The 18,395-nt window shown below is 43.8% G+C and overlaps 1 protein-coding gene across 3 annotated transcripts in view; it reads right to left on the reverse strand.

The window, feature by feature from the left end:
- Positions 1-5,386: 5,386 nt before the first annotated feature.
- Positions 5,387-18,395, reverse strand: part of VIT (vitrin) — a 104,297-nt gene continuing 91,288 nt past the window's right edge. For 2 of the 3 annotated variants that reach the window (XM_075267504.1, XM_075267502.1), the window contains 8 exons: positions 17,879-17,944; positions 17,339-17,404; positions 16,311-16,376; positions 14,008-14,155; positions 13,513-13,616; positions 9,850-10,076; positions 6,894-7,407; positions 5,387-6,079 (listed from right to left, as the gene is read on the reverse strand). In XM_075267504.1, the coding sequence (XP_075123605.1) occupies positions 5,901-6,079; positions 6,894-7,407; positions 9,850-10,076; positions 13,513-13,616; positions 14,008-14,155; positions 16,311-16,376; positions 17,339-17,404; positions 17,879-17,944 (1,370 nt within the window). In that variant the 3' untranslated portion in view covers positions 5,387-5,900. The remainder of the gene's footprint in view (positions 6,080-6,893; positions 7,408-9,849; positions 10,077-13,512; positions 13,617-14,007; positions 14,156-16,310; positions 16,377-17,338; positions 17,405-17,878; positions 17,945-18,395) is intronic. The other variant, XM_075267503.1, reaches the window with a different exon arrangement.

Raw genomic sequence — 18,395 nt, forward strand, 5'->3', positions numbered from 1 at the left:
GCATCCCTTTGCCTCTAGCCACCTTTTTCCCTGCTTAGCTTGCTCCACATCCACACTGCTTTTGCCCCTAGACATCACCCCAGTCCATGCCTTAGCTTGTACCCCCAGTTTTTGCTGCTTAGCTTGCCTCCACATCCACACTGCTTTTGCCCCTAGACATCATCCCTATCCATGCCTCTGCCCCTAGCCATAACTCTGCCACCCCTGGAAACTCATGGTGCAGAAACTTTGGGAGCTGACTTTGAGGAACCCTTGGGTTTTGTAGATGGAACTCCATCAAAGGTCTGTGCAGCTCACACACCCTGCTCAAGATATGGTATTGTAGGGTTTCAGCGTGTGTGAATGACGGACAACAGCCTGTGTTTGGACAGATGTAGGCCTTGCTAGAGTGTTTTTAGGCTAGCAACGACTCCTGTACACTTGCAAAAGTGGGCGCACAAGCGCCGCATTTTCAACAGTAGCTTCGGTACATTTGGGTATGTTTTCAAAAAACGTTGCACCACTAGGTTAGACGTGGGCCAAACATGGAACGTGTTGGAGGCTGGCAAGCTCCAGAGCCGCTACCAGGTTCCAGCCATTATCACAGGCGTAAAAATGCCAGGCCCCAGGTGTAGCAGGGAAAAAAAAAAGCCATCTCAGCCAGGATGGCATCCCTGACCTCAGAGGCACTGTGCTGTCTGTCCCTCAAGCTGATGAGCTTCAGCACGGCCTGCTGACGTCTCCCCACACCAGTGTTTTAGCGTTTGCCGCTAGTAGCTGGGGTGGAGGTTGCAGCGTTATAGGGTTTCAGTCTACTCCTGCCATGAATTTTGGCCTGGGAGAGGAGATAGGGTACCTCAGTTTGCACCCCGGGACCAGACTCCACCACATTCACCCTGCCTGTCCTTAAAGATAAGCAGCATCCCTGACCACATGCGCTTGTCCAAGTGTCGGTGGTCAAGTGGACCTTGCAGCAAAGCGCGGAACTAAGGGCCCACCTGATGTTGAGTGACACGTGCTGGTGCAAGGCGGGGACGCCACACCGGGAGAAGTTGTGACGGCTAGGGACGGCATAGTGAGGTGCCACAGTTGCCATCAGGTCTGGGAAGGCGGGAGTTTCAACAAGCCGGAACGCCAACATCTCCTGGGCCAGCAGTTTAGCGATGTTGGCGTTCTAGGCTTGCGTGGGTGGGTGGTTAGCGGTGTATTTCTGCTGGCGCTCCAATGTCTGAGAGATGGTGGGTTGTTGTAAAGAAGCGCCTGATGGTGCCTTTGATGGTGCAGGAGAAGGAGATAAGACAGAAACAGGGGAGGATGAGGGAGAAGTCAACAAAGTGGCGGAGGCAGATGAAGTGATGTCCTGGCTCGTCCTCTGGAGTGCATCGCCAGCACTGTGAGCAGAGGCAGTGGCATGAACGGTGGGCGACGTTTGTCCTGCCGTTGCTGCCTGCCACTGATTCCAGTGCTTGGATTCCAAATGACGGTGCATTGAAGTGGTGGACAGGTTGCTCTTCTCAGGGCCCCTACTCGATTTCGAGAGGAAAATTGTGTAGACGACACTATATCTGTCCTCGGCGCATTCCTTGAAAAAACTCTACACCTTCGAGAAACGTGCCCTCGATGGGGGAGTTTTTCTGGGCTGGGTACAAAAGGGAACATCTTCGGACATTCCGGGTCTGGCCTGGCTTCGGCGAAGCTGTTGACCTCTGCCTCTAGCTACCCTTTTTGGTGCTGCACCTGCCTCAACATCCACACTACTTTCCCAGCTTGACATCCGCCTTGTCCAGGTGGGGTCGGTGTCCTCGTCGTCCACCACCTCCTCTTCCAACTCCTGTCTCGCCTCCTCCTCCTGCACAATGCGCATGTCAACTGGCTGCCCTGACAGCAACTGCATCTCATCGTCGTCGATGAGGGTGGGTTGCTGGTCATCCGCCACCTAATCGACCGGAGATGGAGGAGACTCTAGTGTTTGAGCATCTGGACACAGATACTCGTCTGTTAGGTCCGTGGAATCGCGAAATGGAGGGGCAGGTTGCGGTACAGTCAAAGGAAGGGAGAACAGCTCGGGGGAGCAGGGACAGTTGGGGTTATTGTTCTGGGAAGATTGGGAATTTTGGGTGGAAGGAGGACAAGACTGTTGGGTAAGAGGAGGTAGAGGCTGACTGGCTGGTGGACAATGTGCTTTAAGCGTTATCCGACAGCCATTGCAAGACCTGTTCCTGGTTCTCGGGCCTACTAAGGCTACTAAGGTTAATGTTGAACTTTTGTGCAAAGTGCAGAACTTAGGGCTCGCCTGATGTTAAGGGACACACGCTGGTACAAGGCTCAACTCACCCTAAGTGCCAAAAACACTGCTGGTGCAAGGCTCTAGGGCCTCAATCTCTGCTGGTAGCTCAGCTTAAGGGAGCTAAGGTAGCTCATCCATTTGGGGAGTAAAGAAGGTTTCCAGGTATTTTCCCACTTTGATAGAGGTTTTTTGGAATGTGGAAAGTGTGTAGTTGTTAGGCTGTGATGTTGGGGTAATAGAGGGTCTTTGGTGTGTTAGATGCCCCCAGACATGCTTCCCCTGCTGTCCCAGTGTCATTCCAGAGGTGTTGGCATCATTTCCTGGGGTGTCATAGTGGACTTGGTGACCCTCCAGACACGGATTTGGGTTTCCCCCTTAACGAGTATATGTTCCCCATAGACTATAATGGGGTTCGAAACCCGTTCGAACACACGAACAGTGAGCGGCTGTTCGAATCGAATTTCGAACCTCGAACATTTTAGTGTTCGCTCATCTCTATTTATTACGATTATTAAAAATCGAATACAAATGCAGGTCAAATAATGTGCACAGTAAATGTATATATCATTACATAGTGTGGAGAGAACAAAGCTAGAGCAAGACCCCTGTTTGATCCCTTATCAAAATGCAAATAGCTGACCTGATAAGAGCAGGAGATAACAGCTCTCAGAGCAAGCATGATCTGGAGAACTCAGCCCCTCCCCTCCAGAGATTAGTAAGTCATACCCATCCTGAAATCAAATAGCAGGCTGTGAACCAAGGAAAGATTGTGAAAACAGTGGGAAGAATAATTTCACATAACAGGTAAACAAAGCAGCATTTCCAAAATAAATTTATTTAGGAAAATGCTTGCATTTATGTAAGCTAGCATTTGAGATGGGAATACCCGTTTAATATGTTAATTAGGCTTTTTACTGTTAGGTTAGTGGTCCCATCCTGGAGCAGGTAGCCTGTTACCACCCACCTGACAGCAGAGAGCATAATGTTGCTGGAATTAACAAAAATGATCGATCATGAACAGCACAGGCTAGAAAAAAAATTCCAACAGAATCAGTGGAAAAGTCCTTATTTATTAAGGATGCAAAGAACAGGAGCCGATGGAGACGATGAAAGGTTCTCTTTAAGGCTGAGGCCCCACGTTGCGGAAACACAGATTTTTGTTACAGATATTGCTGCTTTTTTTGAGCCAAAACCAAGAATGGCTACAAAAAGAATGGAAAATATATAGGAAGTTCTTATACTTCTCTACCTTCTGCTCAATCCACTCCTGGCTTTGGCTCAAAATCTAAAAGTGGTTTACGGGCCCGTTCACACGGAGTAAACGCGCGTGTATTTTGACAAAATACACATGTAAAAATAAGACTCCCATTGACTTCAATGACATTTTACACGTGTATTTTGACGTGTATTTTGATGTGTATTTGGACGTGTTTTTTTTACACGTGTAAGTAAATGTCATTGAAGTCAATGGGAGTCTTATTTTTACACGTGTATTTTTTACATGTGTATTTTGCCAAATTTTGCGTTTACTCCTTGTGAACAGGCCCTAATATTGTAAAACAAGTCAGGGATCTTGGAATCTGGAAATCACATTTTACTGCAAAAAAAGTGCTTAGGTTCATGTTCACAATGTCCTGCCAAACCTCCCACTCTGGTGTCCTGTGACAGTGCAGTGTATGTATACAAGAGAACAGAGTGAAACACTGGGCAGGAAGCTGTGCTCACACTACTGCCACTGTCCGCCCGAGGTTTCTGACCTAAATCTCGGGGAAACTGGACAGGGGACGGCTTGCCAGTGGTCAGCTTGAAAACCCATTTTCATTTGAATGGGTTTTTAAAGGTGACCGCCGGTGTCCATATGCAGCTTCACTGCCTAGAAACTTTTTTTTTTTTTTTTTGCTAGACACAAAGTCGTACATGTAGGACTGTGTGTCCGTGCAAAAAAAAAAGCAACAAAAAAAAACATTTTCCAGGCATCCAGGAGATTCCGCATACCGGCAGTCACTTTTAAAAACCTATTCAAATGAAAATGGGTTTTAGAGCTGATCAGCGGCAAGCCGTCCCCTGTCCAGTTTCCCCGGGATTTACGACGGAAACCCCAGGACGGACAGCAGCGGTTAGTGAGAACCTAGCCTAAGGGTTGGTTCACACTAGCGCTTGTATTCTGTCCGCAAGGAGTCTGCATGGAGACCCCCCCCCCCCGAACGGAATACCAATGCTAATGCAAGCGCTGTGCAGTTAAGCACATGGAGCCCATAGACTATAATGGGCTCCGTGTGCTTGCCATGCACTGCCCGCACAATTCATTCGTGCTGGCAGTGCGTGGCAAGCACACGGAGCCCATTATAGTCTATGGGTTCCATGTGCTTTGCAAGCACATCGCTTGCAATTGCAATTGTATTCCGTCCGGGGCGGGTCTCCATGCGGATTCCTTGCGGACGGAATACAAGCGCTAGTGTGAACCAACCCTAAGAGAGAAGCCACGGTCAATGCCCAATGTTCGGGACTGCTATTTGCTCACCACTGATTAAGAGTCTATGCACTTCACCTATTATGTTATATTATAGTATATTTAGTGCAAAATGTAGACTAAAAATATTTCAAAACTGATAACGAGAAGCTGAAATGTAATAAATTCAAGATCGGTATTGTTGTATGAGCAGCAGCAAATGCAAATTTAATATTTCTTTAACAAAACTGTACAAATTTAATAGACAAACTCTGCTTTTTATTAAAGACATATTTATTACAATATACAAAATAATTGCTAGAAAGATAAGTCAAAACTGTGCCCTGATGTATCATGGCGATATCTGTCTATCAAGGGCAAAACAGATTTTATGTGCATAGTATGCCATTCTACTGTTCAATGCTCTAAAAACTTGTCATGCGACCCTATGAGGACCAAAATTCATGACACTGTGCAGTGAAACTAGCCTATGAGGCCTTCACAAAGCTCTAATGAAGTACCATCCATCCCTGGAAGAGCAATAGGTAGCTCATGTGACTTACTCCATTAATAAAAAAAATACACTGATACATGAACTGTTTAATGTAAAGTCACCATAAAATATACTACAAGTCATAATGTTGAGTTTTGTATCACACTGTGATTTGAAGCTGTGATATTCAGAATGTGAACACCAGAGGGCGCTATATGAAGGAATAACATACTTGATGCCTATACAACCCTTTTACAAAATTACGTTATAATTACACGATTCATTTTCTATGATAGAAAATAAGTTTCACTTTTTTGGATGTAACACGATTGATGTTGTCTATAATAACCTCTTGTGTCTTCATGTTACATCTTTACATGCTGTTGAGACTAAACCAGCACATACGTTGTCTTCATCAGATCCTGATGAAGATGTCACGTTGGTCCTTATACATTTCTGGATGTTCTAAATCGCCTCACATACTGCAGTTTACAAGTTCATTTAACACCTTCTGAGTAAATAAAGGCTATGATACGCAGCTGGAAATAATATTATTATGATCTCGGAATACTTGTGCCTATACACCGACCTCGCTATATAGTTACATCATTCATTGTAGCTGTTGTGTATTCATTGCCAAAAAGAAACCCTGTTCTCCAAGCAGTATGGAACCGCCTCTGCCATCCAATGTCTTAATTTCGTGGTTGCGAGTTATACTCTGTACAAATGTTCTGAATGATCTTTCCGACAAACTTATAGAGGCTGTCAAATTCATCCACGAAAAACGAATGGTCTTTATCTGGATCAGTGGCGATAGATTCTAGTTCATCTTGGGCTGCCCAGGCCACACCAACAGCGTATGCAATGACTCCTGTTAATGAAAGAAAGAAGTCGTTTATATGTTATCTACTGTTAACCCCAACTTCCCAACATTAGACATCTACACTACCTTTAGGATTTTAGGATTTTTTTAAAAAATTTCTACATCGTACCCTGTCCCCTGTATAAGTATAATATTAGACATGTGGACTGTTCTCACTGTACTGGATTACGTAACTTTAAAGGGATACTCTAGGGAAAACTAATCCACTGCATTATACCTAGTTCATAGCCGGAAGGAATCATTCATTGGCCCATTCCGCCCTGAACTTTTTATAACACAACATTTGAGGTTTACCTAATGTAAACTTTTATTAAAATTTTGGGTTAAAAATAATAATAATTTTTGCTCTAAGTATTACAGTCACACCAGCGCCGCACCTCCCATGAGGTGACCTGAAGCGACTGCTTCAGGCGGCGCTATGCCAGGGCCTGCAGGGAGGGCGGCATTTTTGCTTACCTAAGCTGTCCTGGACTGGCTTAGCACCGAACGGTGGATTGGGGAGGCCACTGGAGCAGCGCTGCTCCAGCAGCCTCCCCTCACTCTCAGGCAGAGAGCAGGTCCTCTCCATGCCTGCTCTCTGCCTGCGAACGCTGCTAAGCCCCACCCCCTCCGTGCCACCACGCCCCTCAGCTCCGCCCCCTCCTCTCGAGGGGAAGCGGCTTTCTGTCGTTCGCCTCAGGCGGCGAAAGGGGCAGGTTCACCCCTGAGTCACACAAACGGAATTGCCATGGACAGTATACAGCTAAACTAACAGAGAACTCCACCAAGAAAAATTTGCAAAGAAAAGACTAAAAGTAATTACCACTTCGATGAGCGGCCGCTGCGGGAGCCCGGACATCATCGTACGACCGTCCGTCTGTGATAACGATCATGATCTTTCTTTTATTTGGCTTTGATTTACTGAAGAGCTGGTCAGATGCATATGTTATGGCAGCTCCGGTGCTTGTACCTCCACTCCAGTAGCCTATCCTCATGATGGCATTCACAACATCTTGCTTAGTACTATATTTATCAAAGCCAAACTCCAATCTTTGTTCATATGTATACTGTACTGCTCCGATTCTTGTGTCTGTGTCTGAGATCTCAAACTCACTTGTGATATTCGCTATGAACTGGAGGACAGTACGGAAGTTACCAGTTCCGACACTGCTGGAGCCATCAATGACAAACCCAATATCAGCAGCATTTAGACACGTCTTACTGCAGACTAATTTATCAATGTCACACATACGCTTCACCAGTGGATTCACAATCTTAGGGAGACCGAACCAGCTAGGAATATTGACTGAAAAATGACCATTCGTTCTACAAACAGCCTGAAAAAAGTTAAATTGTAAGATTATTGTCACCATATACTTATTGTACTGTGGTCAATAAAGATATATGTCTACAATATACAACTATAATGCATGCAAGATCAGAAAATTAGGTCAACAAAGTTAAACCATGACTCCATATAGAATGATGGCCATTTATTACGATTCATTTTTAGTATCCTTTTTTGCATCCGTTAAAAAGTGTTTAATTTTTTTTTTTTTTTTAAAGAAAGGTCTGTTAGTGATGTGTTAATAAGTACACCCATATACCTTTAGCAGTGTTTGGAGTGATTTCTGGGTGTCACTGGTTGCTGCTGCATCCTCTACCTTTGTTTACTTGGTGTTAGCTTCCTTCTGTGCAGCTTCCGGTGTAAGTGTTACACTAGTTCCCTCTCACTCAGCCCCCCTCCTCTCTCACTCCATTACAAAACCCTTCCTATCTCACTAAGCCTAGCGGTCCTGCCCATTGCTAGCCCCTCCCACTCTCCCTGTCTCTCATTAGCTTTGCTATCCTGCCCATTACTAGCCCCTCCCATCATCCCTGTCTCTCTAGCCTAGTTATCCTGCCCATTACTAGCCCCTCCCATCGTCCCTGTCTCTCTAGCCTAGTGATCCTGCCCATTACTAGCCCCTCCCTCCCCCTGTCTTCCTAGCTAACCTGTTCCACCCACTACTAGCATCAGGAAGAGGGGAAGAGCCTTTCACCAGACACAGTAAGGCTTGGTAAGTATTAATGTGAATAAGGGAGTGCGACAAGTATTGATGACAGCTTTTTGGAAGCTGTTAAACGGAATGTAACCGGATTATCAGAAAGTATCCCTGGGGTGGTCACATGACCGCACCAGGGATATGGGTAATTATATATATATTTTTAATTGAAGTAAATTAGAAGTTAGGTGGTGAGGGAGTTTAGTGTAGGGATTAATTCTCAGTTTATCCTGGACAACCCCTTTAAGCAGCAGGCCAGAGGAAGAGAGACAAGCTGAGAAGTCTACTGCAGCATGCAACAGTTAGAGCTCATTTAGAGCGATGCTAAAGGAAATCAGAAAACCTTCTTTTTTAATAAAAGTTGACAAAACCCTATAATAGAGCATATTACCAAAATATTAAAGGCTAAGGTCCCATGTAGTATTTGTACACGCACATATATAGAAACATTGAGGTGACCGTTACACCTTAAACTGTCCATCTTTGTAAAAAAAAAAAAAAAAATTACCTTATTGTTTCAATTGATACCAAATTTCATAGTAAAGCATATTTTGACATTGTCCTGATAAAAATGATCATACCATTTTGTGAGATCAGCTCATATGCAGACCTATGTATGCAGACTACAAACAAAGCCTGTGTAGTTTGCTCCTACAGATATGTGTATCTAACCTCCATTTGTCACATATCATTTCATTTCCTCATATCATTTGTCTCATATCTCCATTTGTCTCATGTCATCCATGTGTTGGCCGTAGGGTTGAGCCGATCTTGAGATTTCAGGATCGTTTTTAAAATCCGATTTCCGATCATTTTCCATCCGAAGCCAATCCCAATCCTGATGCAAGTCAATGGGATTTTTTAAAGATCGAAAATCGGATTTAAAAAACGATCCTATTCACTACACAGCGTGGAGTCCAAAAATTGAACACTTCAATTTTTGGACTCCACACACTGTGTAGTGATTAAAAAATCCGCAGGCTACTTAGTCTCCCCTGCTCTCCGCTTACCTGCACACAGAACCGCTGTCGCTCCATGTTGTTCTTGCTCCTTTCTCTCTAATTCACATGCCTGCAGAGCGCCATGCGCGCCCCCACCTCCCAGGCTAGTGTTACAGATACTGGGAGTAGGTGGAGCTTGTTGTGGCTTAGGAGAGTGTGGGCGGGTACAGGGCGGAGAGACGTGAGTGTATCACTCACGTCTCCCCTCCCAGTACCTGCCCACACTCTCCTAAGCCACAAGCAGGTAAGTTGAGCGATTGGGATCAGAATTCTGTTCCCGATCTTTTTTAGGTGGGATCGGAACCCGATTGCGAAATTTACTCAATCGCTGATCCGATCTTTTCCGATCCCGATCACTCAACCCTAGTTGGCCGTGCAATTTTCTAATGGACCCTACGATGCAAAAAATCATGTGCATGTATAACTTAAGACTATCCATAGGTTAAGAAGCTGGAGTCAAATAGGAGGGAATGGTTGACTGCAGGAACACACTACTCAGGGTTTCTTTCTAGTCTTTAACCATAGAGATACATACCTCTGTATACACAAAATGGTAGATTTGTCCTTATCACTGTATTGTCTGCAAGATTCATTTCTATATAAGTGACCTACTTTTCCAACAAACTATTTGTATGGACCACTATTTAGTCGCTATATTTTTACATATACTTGACCTTAAGCCTTTTGGTGAAGGTAAAATAAGAAAAAAAGAGAAAATTGCCAATGAAACTACCTTGTCGACAAAGTTGGGTTCCACAACATTTGATCTCTCATTATCATCTGCACCTTCAATTGTCACAAAGAATATGTTGATTCCAGATTCACGAGCGAGGCGGGAAGCTTCTTCCACTTTATCGGTTGGCCAACCATCTACAAGTACAACAGCCACATTTGGGGCTCCTCCTCTGTTCCCGCTGGCATCAGAGAAGTAATTCTTATTGATATAAGACAGAGCTTTTCCTAAAATGACATTCAGAATAGTTTACTCATTTATGAAATTATACATTACATTAAACCAGAGGTTCTCAAACTTATTTTGTCTACCGCCCACTTTGAGAATTAATTATTTTCTAGCGCCCCCCCAATTTTTTTTTACTTTACTACATCTTAAGAATCACAATCGCAGTCATTATGTTAATAATTAAATTATGTGTGTCATGTGAAAATAAGACTTGGATTTACCTTGTATGGAGTTTCCTAAAGGACCTGGCTCCTCTGCCCACTAGCAGCCTGCTCTATATAATAAAGCTTTATCCTAGTGAACAGAGAGACCAGGTCCTTTAGCCCAGTAGGATTTAGACTGCTTTATATAAGAAAGCAGCACTTATTCCACCCCCCCCCCTCTATCTCACAGCAGGGAGCTAGGTGATGTGTATGTGTGGTGCAGACACAGGCTGGCTCCGTACACTCAGCCCCCCCCCCTCTCTCCCCCCACACAGCAGGGAGCTACGTCATGTGGCTCCCTCAGCAATAAGCAGGGGGCCAGGTGCTAGTGTCCATAATGAAGTGAATAAAGTAAGATAGTGGACAAACAAAGCAGTTTTGCTGAAGCAGTGTATTTAGGAAAAGTCTTACATTCACATTAACAAGCAGTATAGATAGAATCATTGTTATGATACCACCCCTTTAAATTAGCCATCGCCCCCCCAAACCGCTTCAACGCCCCCCAATCTTCTCTGTGCCCTTTACTGCCCCCCTATAGGCCTCCAGCGCCCACAAGGGGGCGTTATCGCCCACTTTGAGAAAGACTGCATTAAACATTACATTATACTATAGTGGACCCATAAACCATCAAAGTACGATATCTGATTTATCTATCAACATGACACATGTGATGTATAGAGATAAGTGTTCGCTTCGTTTTCATATTTCGTGTCTCAGGTCTCTGATTAGTTTCGGGTCGAACAAGTTTGATGCAAACAACACTGTAAATTGGCTTAAAACATAATGTAGCTCACTCTTAGGCTCCTAGGAACCTATCAATCTAATTTCTAGCTGAAGCTATGTCAGTGTGAAAGTGACATTATTATATTTTTAAGTCTCTTCAGACCCCAGAGTCTCATAGGTGAAGGTCCATGGGAATAAAAAAAAACCCATTCATACCTTCCAGTACCTTTTTTGAGCCTCCATGGGGCATAGGGCTCTCCTGGTGATGTCTGGTGCTCTTCTATGATGTAATCGACCAGGTGGTCACGGTTGACGTATGTGATTGGGCCACCAATGACGCTCCACATGCCCGATGACATCACAGAAGATCAACAGACGTCACCAGGAGAGTGCAGTATGCTGTGACTACTTGTGATGGCCAAATTTATGGCCTAAAATTCATGCTGGTAGAGGGACCCTAGCAGTATATGATGCTAGGAGTTCCTGAGTTCATATAGGGTTTTATGGACTGGATTTTGCCGCGGAGGTCGCCTCAGAATCCGGTCCAAAAAATGGCTAGCCGCGACTGGATGCCGCTGCAGTGCACCGGCATCCAGTCGCGGCATTTCTCTCTGGATTAGGCCAAAATGAATGGGATCAGTTGGGAGGGAGTGTTGCGCTGGGACGGAGGGACGCTGCAGAGGAATCTCTATCGGCAAGATAGGACAGCTCACTTCTTTTTTCTGCGAGCGGCAGAAAACCGCTAGTGGAAAAAAGAAGTGAACGGCTCCCATTGAAGACAATGAGAGCCGTTTTTTGGAGCTGGATTCTGAGGTGGATTCCACATCAAAATTCGGACCAAAAAATCCAGTGTGAACTCAGCCTTACTCTCCTGTCTCACTTTTCTCCAGCTGGGTTTAAAAGCTAGTTCTGGATTTGGTATAAATCACCTGATCTCAATAATCTCATTACCATATGTGGCCCAAATTGTAAGCTGTACAACCCATCTGATCGAATCCCAAGAGATATCTTTTAAGCCACCAGAATCCTGAAGAGCCTGTGGTATCTCTCACCATGCAGGTTCCAAGATCTCCACCGGCCAAATAATCACTACCCACATCACGGGATCGATCTAAGCCCTAAAGGTGACACCTACAGGTATATTAGGTCCAATTACCAGAAGTGTACCGTCACCAACAGGACCGTAATCTGATAAAAAAAACATGTGTTGGTATAAAAGAGGTCGCATAGATATTCCCCTATCCTTATGTTCAACCTTACGCGCTATAACAGCTATTTTATAATCTCCTAGACTGATATTCACTAGGAGAAACCTTGATGAGGGTTTTCAGATGATAAATCTAAGAGCCCTTGTAACTCCTCAAAGTCATAGGTTACACAATGCCTATTGGATTATCGAAAACGTAGCATAGGACTTCAAAAATTCATAGATAAAGATGATTTTTGTTATGACATAGCAGGTGCAACTTTCAGTTGTCTTTATAGATCAATTCTCTAAAAAATGTCATACTTGGTGAGTCAATAAAGAAGAATCCCCTTTTCTATGAATTTTTTATTTAATTGATTTTGTTGAATTGACTTCGGATAAAGTCCTTCATTTTAACTATTGTATCAATTTGATCAGACACCTCTAATTTATTAATAGTTTGAACCAGTATTAATTAGTCATTAATATCAGATAGTGGGGGGTTGACTCCCAGCACCCCGATGATCAGCTATGCTCTATAACAGACACCGAAACAACATAGCTCCATACACTGAATAGAGGCCATGAATGGTACTGCATTGCTTACCCTACTTCCATTTAAGTAAATGACCAGTGGTGTAAACCCCTTTAAATGTCAGAAAATAGAAAACTAGAACACTCTAGTGCAGGGGTGCTCACACTTTGTCAGCATGTGAGCTACTTCTTAACATGACCAAGCCCTAAGATCTACTACCCACTTCTTGTGGGCGAGGCCGAGGCGGGCCTGTGAGCGGGTCCGGGACTGACCCATGGGCGAGGTGGGGCGTGTCTGTGGGCGGGGCTGGACATGTGGGCGTGGCCGGGCAGATCGTGAGAGGTGGCTGCCCAGGCATCCCAGTTGTCTGCTTCTTCACAGCGCAGGCTGAGAGTTATCTCTGGACACTGGCAGGCTGGGGCTGCGGCAGCCCCGCCTGCCAGTGTCCGGAGATGACTCTCAACCTGCGCTGTGAACAAGCAGCACCCCGGCCCCCTCCATCCCTAAGAGCGGCCTGCAAGTGCTTGTTCACAGCGCAGGCTGAGAGTCATCTACGGACACTGGCAGGCGGGGCTGCCGCAGTCCCAGCCTGCCAGTGTCCAGAGATAACTCTCAGCCTGCGCTGTGAAGAAGCAGACAGCGGGGATGCCTGGCTGCATCCCGCGATTGACCCATACGTCCATCGCGATCGACCGGTAGATCACGATCAACGTATTGGGCACCCCTGCTTTAGTGGTTATGCTAGTGACATACATTAAAATAATGATGACCAAAAAAAAACAACTTACCAACATTGGAGTGTCCTCCTTTTTGTGGGATTTTGTCTATAGCATTTTTAAGGTCCTTGGAATTAAAGTATGAGCGTAGACTAAATTCAGTATATGGATCATCACTTTAAAAAGATAAAAGACACAAAGCAATTATGTAATGGTTATCACTTAAAAAGTATTATAATAATTATTAGAAGAAATGCAAACAAAACAACATCTCTTGTGTCACCCCCTCTACCTCATAGATTGTAAGCTCTAGTGAGCAGGACCCTCAGTTCCATTGTGTGAAATGACTATTTCTTTGTAATGTATCTTTTTGTCTATATTTGAACCCTACAAATTGTACAGCGCTGCAGAATATGTTGCCGCAATATAACTAAAATTTATTATTATTAGTATTAAAGACACAAGAAATTTTGATACCCACAAGCTTTTTTGCTTAAACTTACATACCATATTAGTCTAGGTTACATAAACATAAAAGTTCTAAATACTTATAGTAGATTTTCTTACCCATACTGTACAATACCCATAAGAGGTCCAGAAAGTCCAACATCGAGGGCTTCTGCCATCTGGTTGAGGAAAAGCTTCTGAAGTCGGAAACGTCTCTTGCCAATACTCCAGCTTCCATCAATAAGGAAAACCAGGTCTATTTTGCAATCTGTATGTAATAGATAGTAAAATCCCTTTATATTCATATACAGTACATTATGGGTGTAGCTGTGTGTTGAGCTTCAGCTCAAATTTTGGAAGGGTTGGCCCACCTGGTTTCCACCAAACTCATAACAATACGAATCCCTTATTGTCATCTTCATACTAAAACTGTTTAGTTGGCCATACAGATTGGCTGCTCATACAAACTGTAAGGGCCCCTTCACACGGCGTAAGCGCTCGGCTCATTCCGAGCCGTACACGTGAGCGCTTCTAAACACTTCCCATTCACTTCAATGGGAGCGCACGTAAAGCCGGCTTTATGAGCGCTCCCATTGAAGTGAATGGGAAGTGTTTAGAAGCGCTCGCGTGTACGGCTCGGAATGAGCCAAGCGCTTACCCCGTGTGAAGGGGCCCTAATGCTCCAGTAATGAAAAATGACAATCTTGAACACCTTTATTTTTGACCGACCTCCAGGCAAAAATTTTCAACAATTTTTCAACACTGTTCTAATGAGTCTGTAACTCTCTCAAGGCTCCAATACACATAAGATCAGCAAGTTTGTCTAATTTTGTGTTTTATATGTGTGGATGACTTAAAGGGGTTACATGGTTTTCGTATGTATGGCCTATCCTTAGGATAGGCCATCAATATTAGATCTGTGGGAATCTGGCACCTGGGAACCCTGCAGATCACCTGGACTATAACAAACTGTAGCCATGAGTGGAGATACTGAAGCGTTGTTCCATTGAAGTCTATGGGGCTGTGCTGCAGTACCTATATTCGTCGATACAGTTTGTACAGCATGTGAGCCATGCTAAAAATTACTCATCAATACTAAAAACTGGATAACCCCTTTAACTTTCAGAAGGAACAAAGGATAAATTGATCTCGTATTATCTATTTCCTCACCCTCCCTATACACATGCACACTGGCTTTGGCTGAGAGTATATTTGGTTAGAGGGTAGATATTGCTGGTGGCTAGGGTTGAGCGATCGTGTTCGCAATCGGAATTCCGAACACAATCTTTTTAGGTGGGATCGAGATCGGTACTATTTCCCACAATGCTTTGCTTAGCCTTCACTCTGAGTATATGCTCCGCTCATTCTGAGTGGAGTGTATACTCAGTGTGAAGGCTCCGCTGCGGTTCCATAGGAATGAATGGAAGCAGCCGGCACACAGCCTTAACCCCCTGCGCGCCGGCTGCCTCCATTCATTCTAATGGGAGACTAAACTAACATCTCTAGTAGCTACTTACCTCCAGAGATGGCTGCTCCGGTGCCCAGTATTCTCCTTCTTCTTTGCCTTGCTGCCACTCCACGCTGCTCTTCTCGCCTCGCTGGTGCCGCCTCCCTGGTTAGTGTTTAAAGAGCTAGGAAGGCGGGGCTTGTGGCTTAGGTGAGTGTGGGCAGGTACAGGGCGGGCAGGCGTGACGTCTCCCCTCCCAGTATCTGCCCACACTCTCCTAACCTGGGAGGCAGGGGGCAGCAAGGCGAGAAGAGCAGCGTGGAGCAGCAGCGAGATGAAGAACACCGGGCACCGGAGCAGCCATCTCTGCAGGTAAGTGGACACCAGGGGGGACTAAGTAGCCAGAGGATTAAAAAAAAATTCCTCTGGCTACTTAGTGATTCACTACACAGCGTGGATTCTAACAATTAAAGCGTTCAATTGTTAGATTCCATGCTGTATAGTGAATAGGATTGCTTTTAAAATCCGATCTCCGATTAATAAATAAAATCCCATTGACTTGCATTGGGATCGGAATTGGGATCGAGATCGGGTTCGAATGAAAAATTATCGGAAATCGGATTTTAAAATCGATCCTGAAAAGTTAAGATCGGCTCAACCCTACTGGTGGCAGCTTATTTAACCATTAGGACAAAAAAGAGGGTATGTGGAAATCCAACATACCTGATTCTTCTTTTTCCCCTACATCCACCATCAAGGAAAAGTTAGGATACCCCATACATATATGAAAGTCAACTGTTTTTTAAAAAGCAATGGCTTCGGCCAACATTCATCTAATATACATGGCCAACTTTTTGTTTTCTGGATGAATTAGTTAACGTATTACTGCATAGAGAACTTAACCATCTCACTTTATTGGTTTTATATAAGTAAATGTGGCGTTCTTTGTAAATCAACAATACACTCAAACACGTACTTGCGCCCCCAAGAGCCACTGTTTCAGCTGGCTGTCTTACGTTGATTTCTTCCTTCACAGGCCTTCCTGTACAAAGGAACAAAAGCCATATAATCAATTTACCATGTTATTTAATAGTGCATATAATGTAATCACACCTACACACTAAGAGGCATTTCTATACTCTTTGGGATACTGATGAGAAGTTCCTGGCAGTGTATGAACAAGAAAAAAGGAATCAATATATGGAATCTTCCACGGGTCTCAAGATACATTAATCATCTGGTCACCAAGGACAGGCCTATTATAAAGAGTCTGTAAATGAAGTGCTAAACTTCTAGTCTACAATACTGATATATACTTGGAATGTGAACGTTCAGACTTTAACAAAGGAACAGAAAAGAACTTCCTGACTAGCTCAGCTCCTGGACAATGGGCAAGCCATAGAAATATATGAAAAGGTGGAATTGATGACCACATTAATCATAGGCTGGCAGCCATTATTCATGGGACCCTATGATGAAGAAATATACAAAAAACTAAGTAAACTCAGAACATATGTATTTGTTGGTGGCTGCAACAGCTGTGCCCAGTTTGGTTTAGCAGTACCCCTCGTAAAATAATTGCCTTATTAAACTACCTTATGGTATTCTTTGTTTAAATAACATTTGGATGAAAGATAAATCCAAATAGCCCAACACAAAAAGTAGGATCACCTCATTCATTAGCATATTTATTAGCATATTTACCAATAGAAATTTAAGGACACAGATAAAAACTTGGTGGTACGTGTTCAATTTTCCAATAGCGCCCCTACAGGGGAAATTAAGCATCATGCTGTTCTTATTGAAGTGAATGGGTTGTCTATGTAATATAGGACAGGGCCATTCCTCCATGCCTGAGACTCTCGGTCCACTCTGGCTCAGAGATGAGAGTCCTACGCAAAGGACCCATTACCCTTTATTAAGTATGAATTCCATATTAGGGTATAAAGGAATTGGTTTTGTAAATTAGAAATTAATAGGTCAGAATTTTTTTAATAACCAAACCTGATTCTGAAAATCCTCTCCATGGGTCTGGTGCCGCATCTAACTTAACTTCTGGTTTACGTTGAACTGAAAGTGGGAAAAAACAACATTATTAAGCAGGGAAAATTGGACAACCCCAAGTGAGGGTGTATATGGAGTAGAACCACTTCCCTCATAGAGTGACATGGGACATACAGAGCCTCATTTTGTGTATTGGGTTTCTAGTCCCGTACATGAGATTTGGTGGTTACTATACCCTCCCACTGCCCTGTCTTTTTTCCTATAAAGGAGATGGGAAGAAGCTTTCTATCAGCTGGAAGAGGGGGGGGGGGGGGTAGCCAATGTATCTCCTGAACATAGTTTTTTTTGGAGGGTTTTTCTGCTTTGGATTCCTATTTGTTACAAGGATCCTGATCATAAATTACCCTCTGCTGGAACTCCCAACAATGAGTTTATGGTACGTCTCCCTCTATTAACTCAGAATTTCATACTAAGGAATATAAAACTAGATTTTCTAAACTAAGCAACTCCTTTATGTCAAAAGTCTGTAATTCAACAAACCTGGTTCTGGGAATCCTCTCCATGGGTCTGGGGCAACATCTGGTTTAACTTCTGGTTTACGTTGAGCTGGAAAGGGTAAAAAAAATAGCATCAATAATTGTACTCACTGGGAAAATTGCTGGACCTCCGCCCTTACAGATCTCATAGTAATGACTTATACTAAGTATAGTCATTAATATTGAATTCTAAAAAAAACTTTAATGCTGCTCAACATAATGAACTTCTGTTTGGGTCTGTATACATGTATATATGAAAGTGTCTATTACATTTGCCAGGAAGAGGTGGAGTACATGGATTACAACTATGTTCCCCCAGAGACGATAGTGGATAAAAAGTCACTGCATATTATAGTCCTAAATCAGGGTGGTCCAGCAGTTAAAGATCTCCTTGACTGCTTCCATAATGAACAAGAAAAGTCTCTCCCTACATTTAGTATCGCCACCTCTCCCAGAGACCATGGAGTGATATTGGAGATAATACAGAGCTTCATCTATGTGTATTGGCTATGATATTGCCT

Source organism: Leptodactylus fuscus, chromosome 3 (assembly GCF_031893055.1).
Source record: "Leptodactylus fuscus isolate aLepFus1 chromosome 3, aLepFus1.hap2, whole genome shotgun sequence".
In the NCBI taxonomy this organism is placed as follows: domain Eukaryota; kingdom Metazoa; phylum Chordata; class Amphibia; order Anura; family Leptodactylidae; genus Leptodactylus; species Leptodactylus fuscus.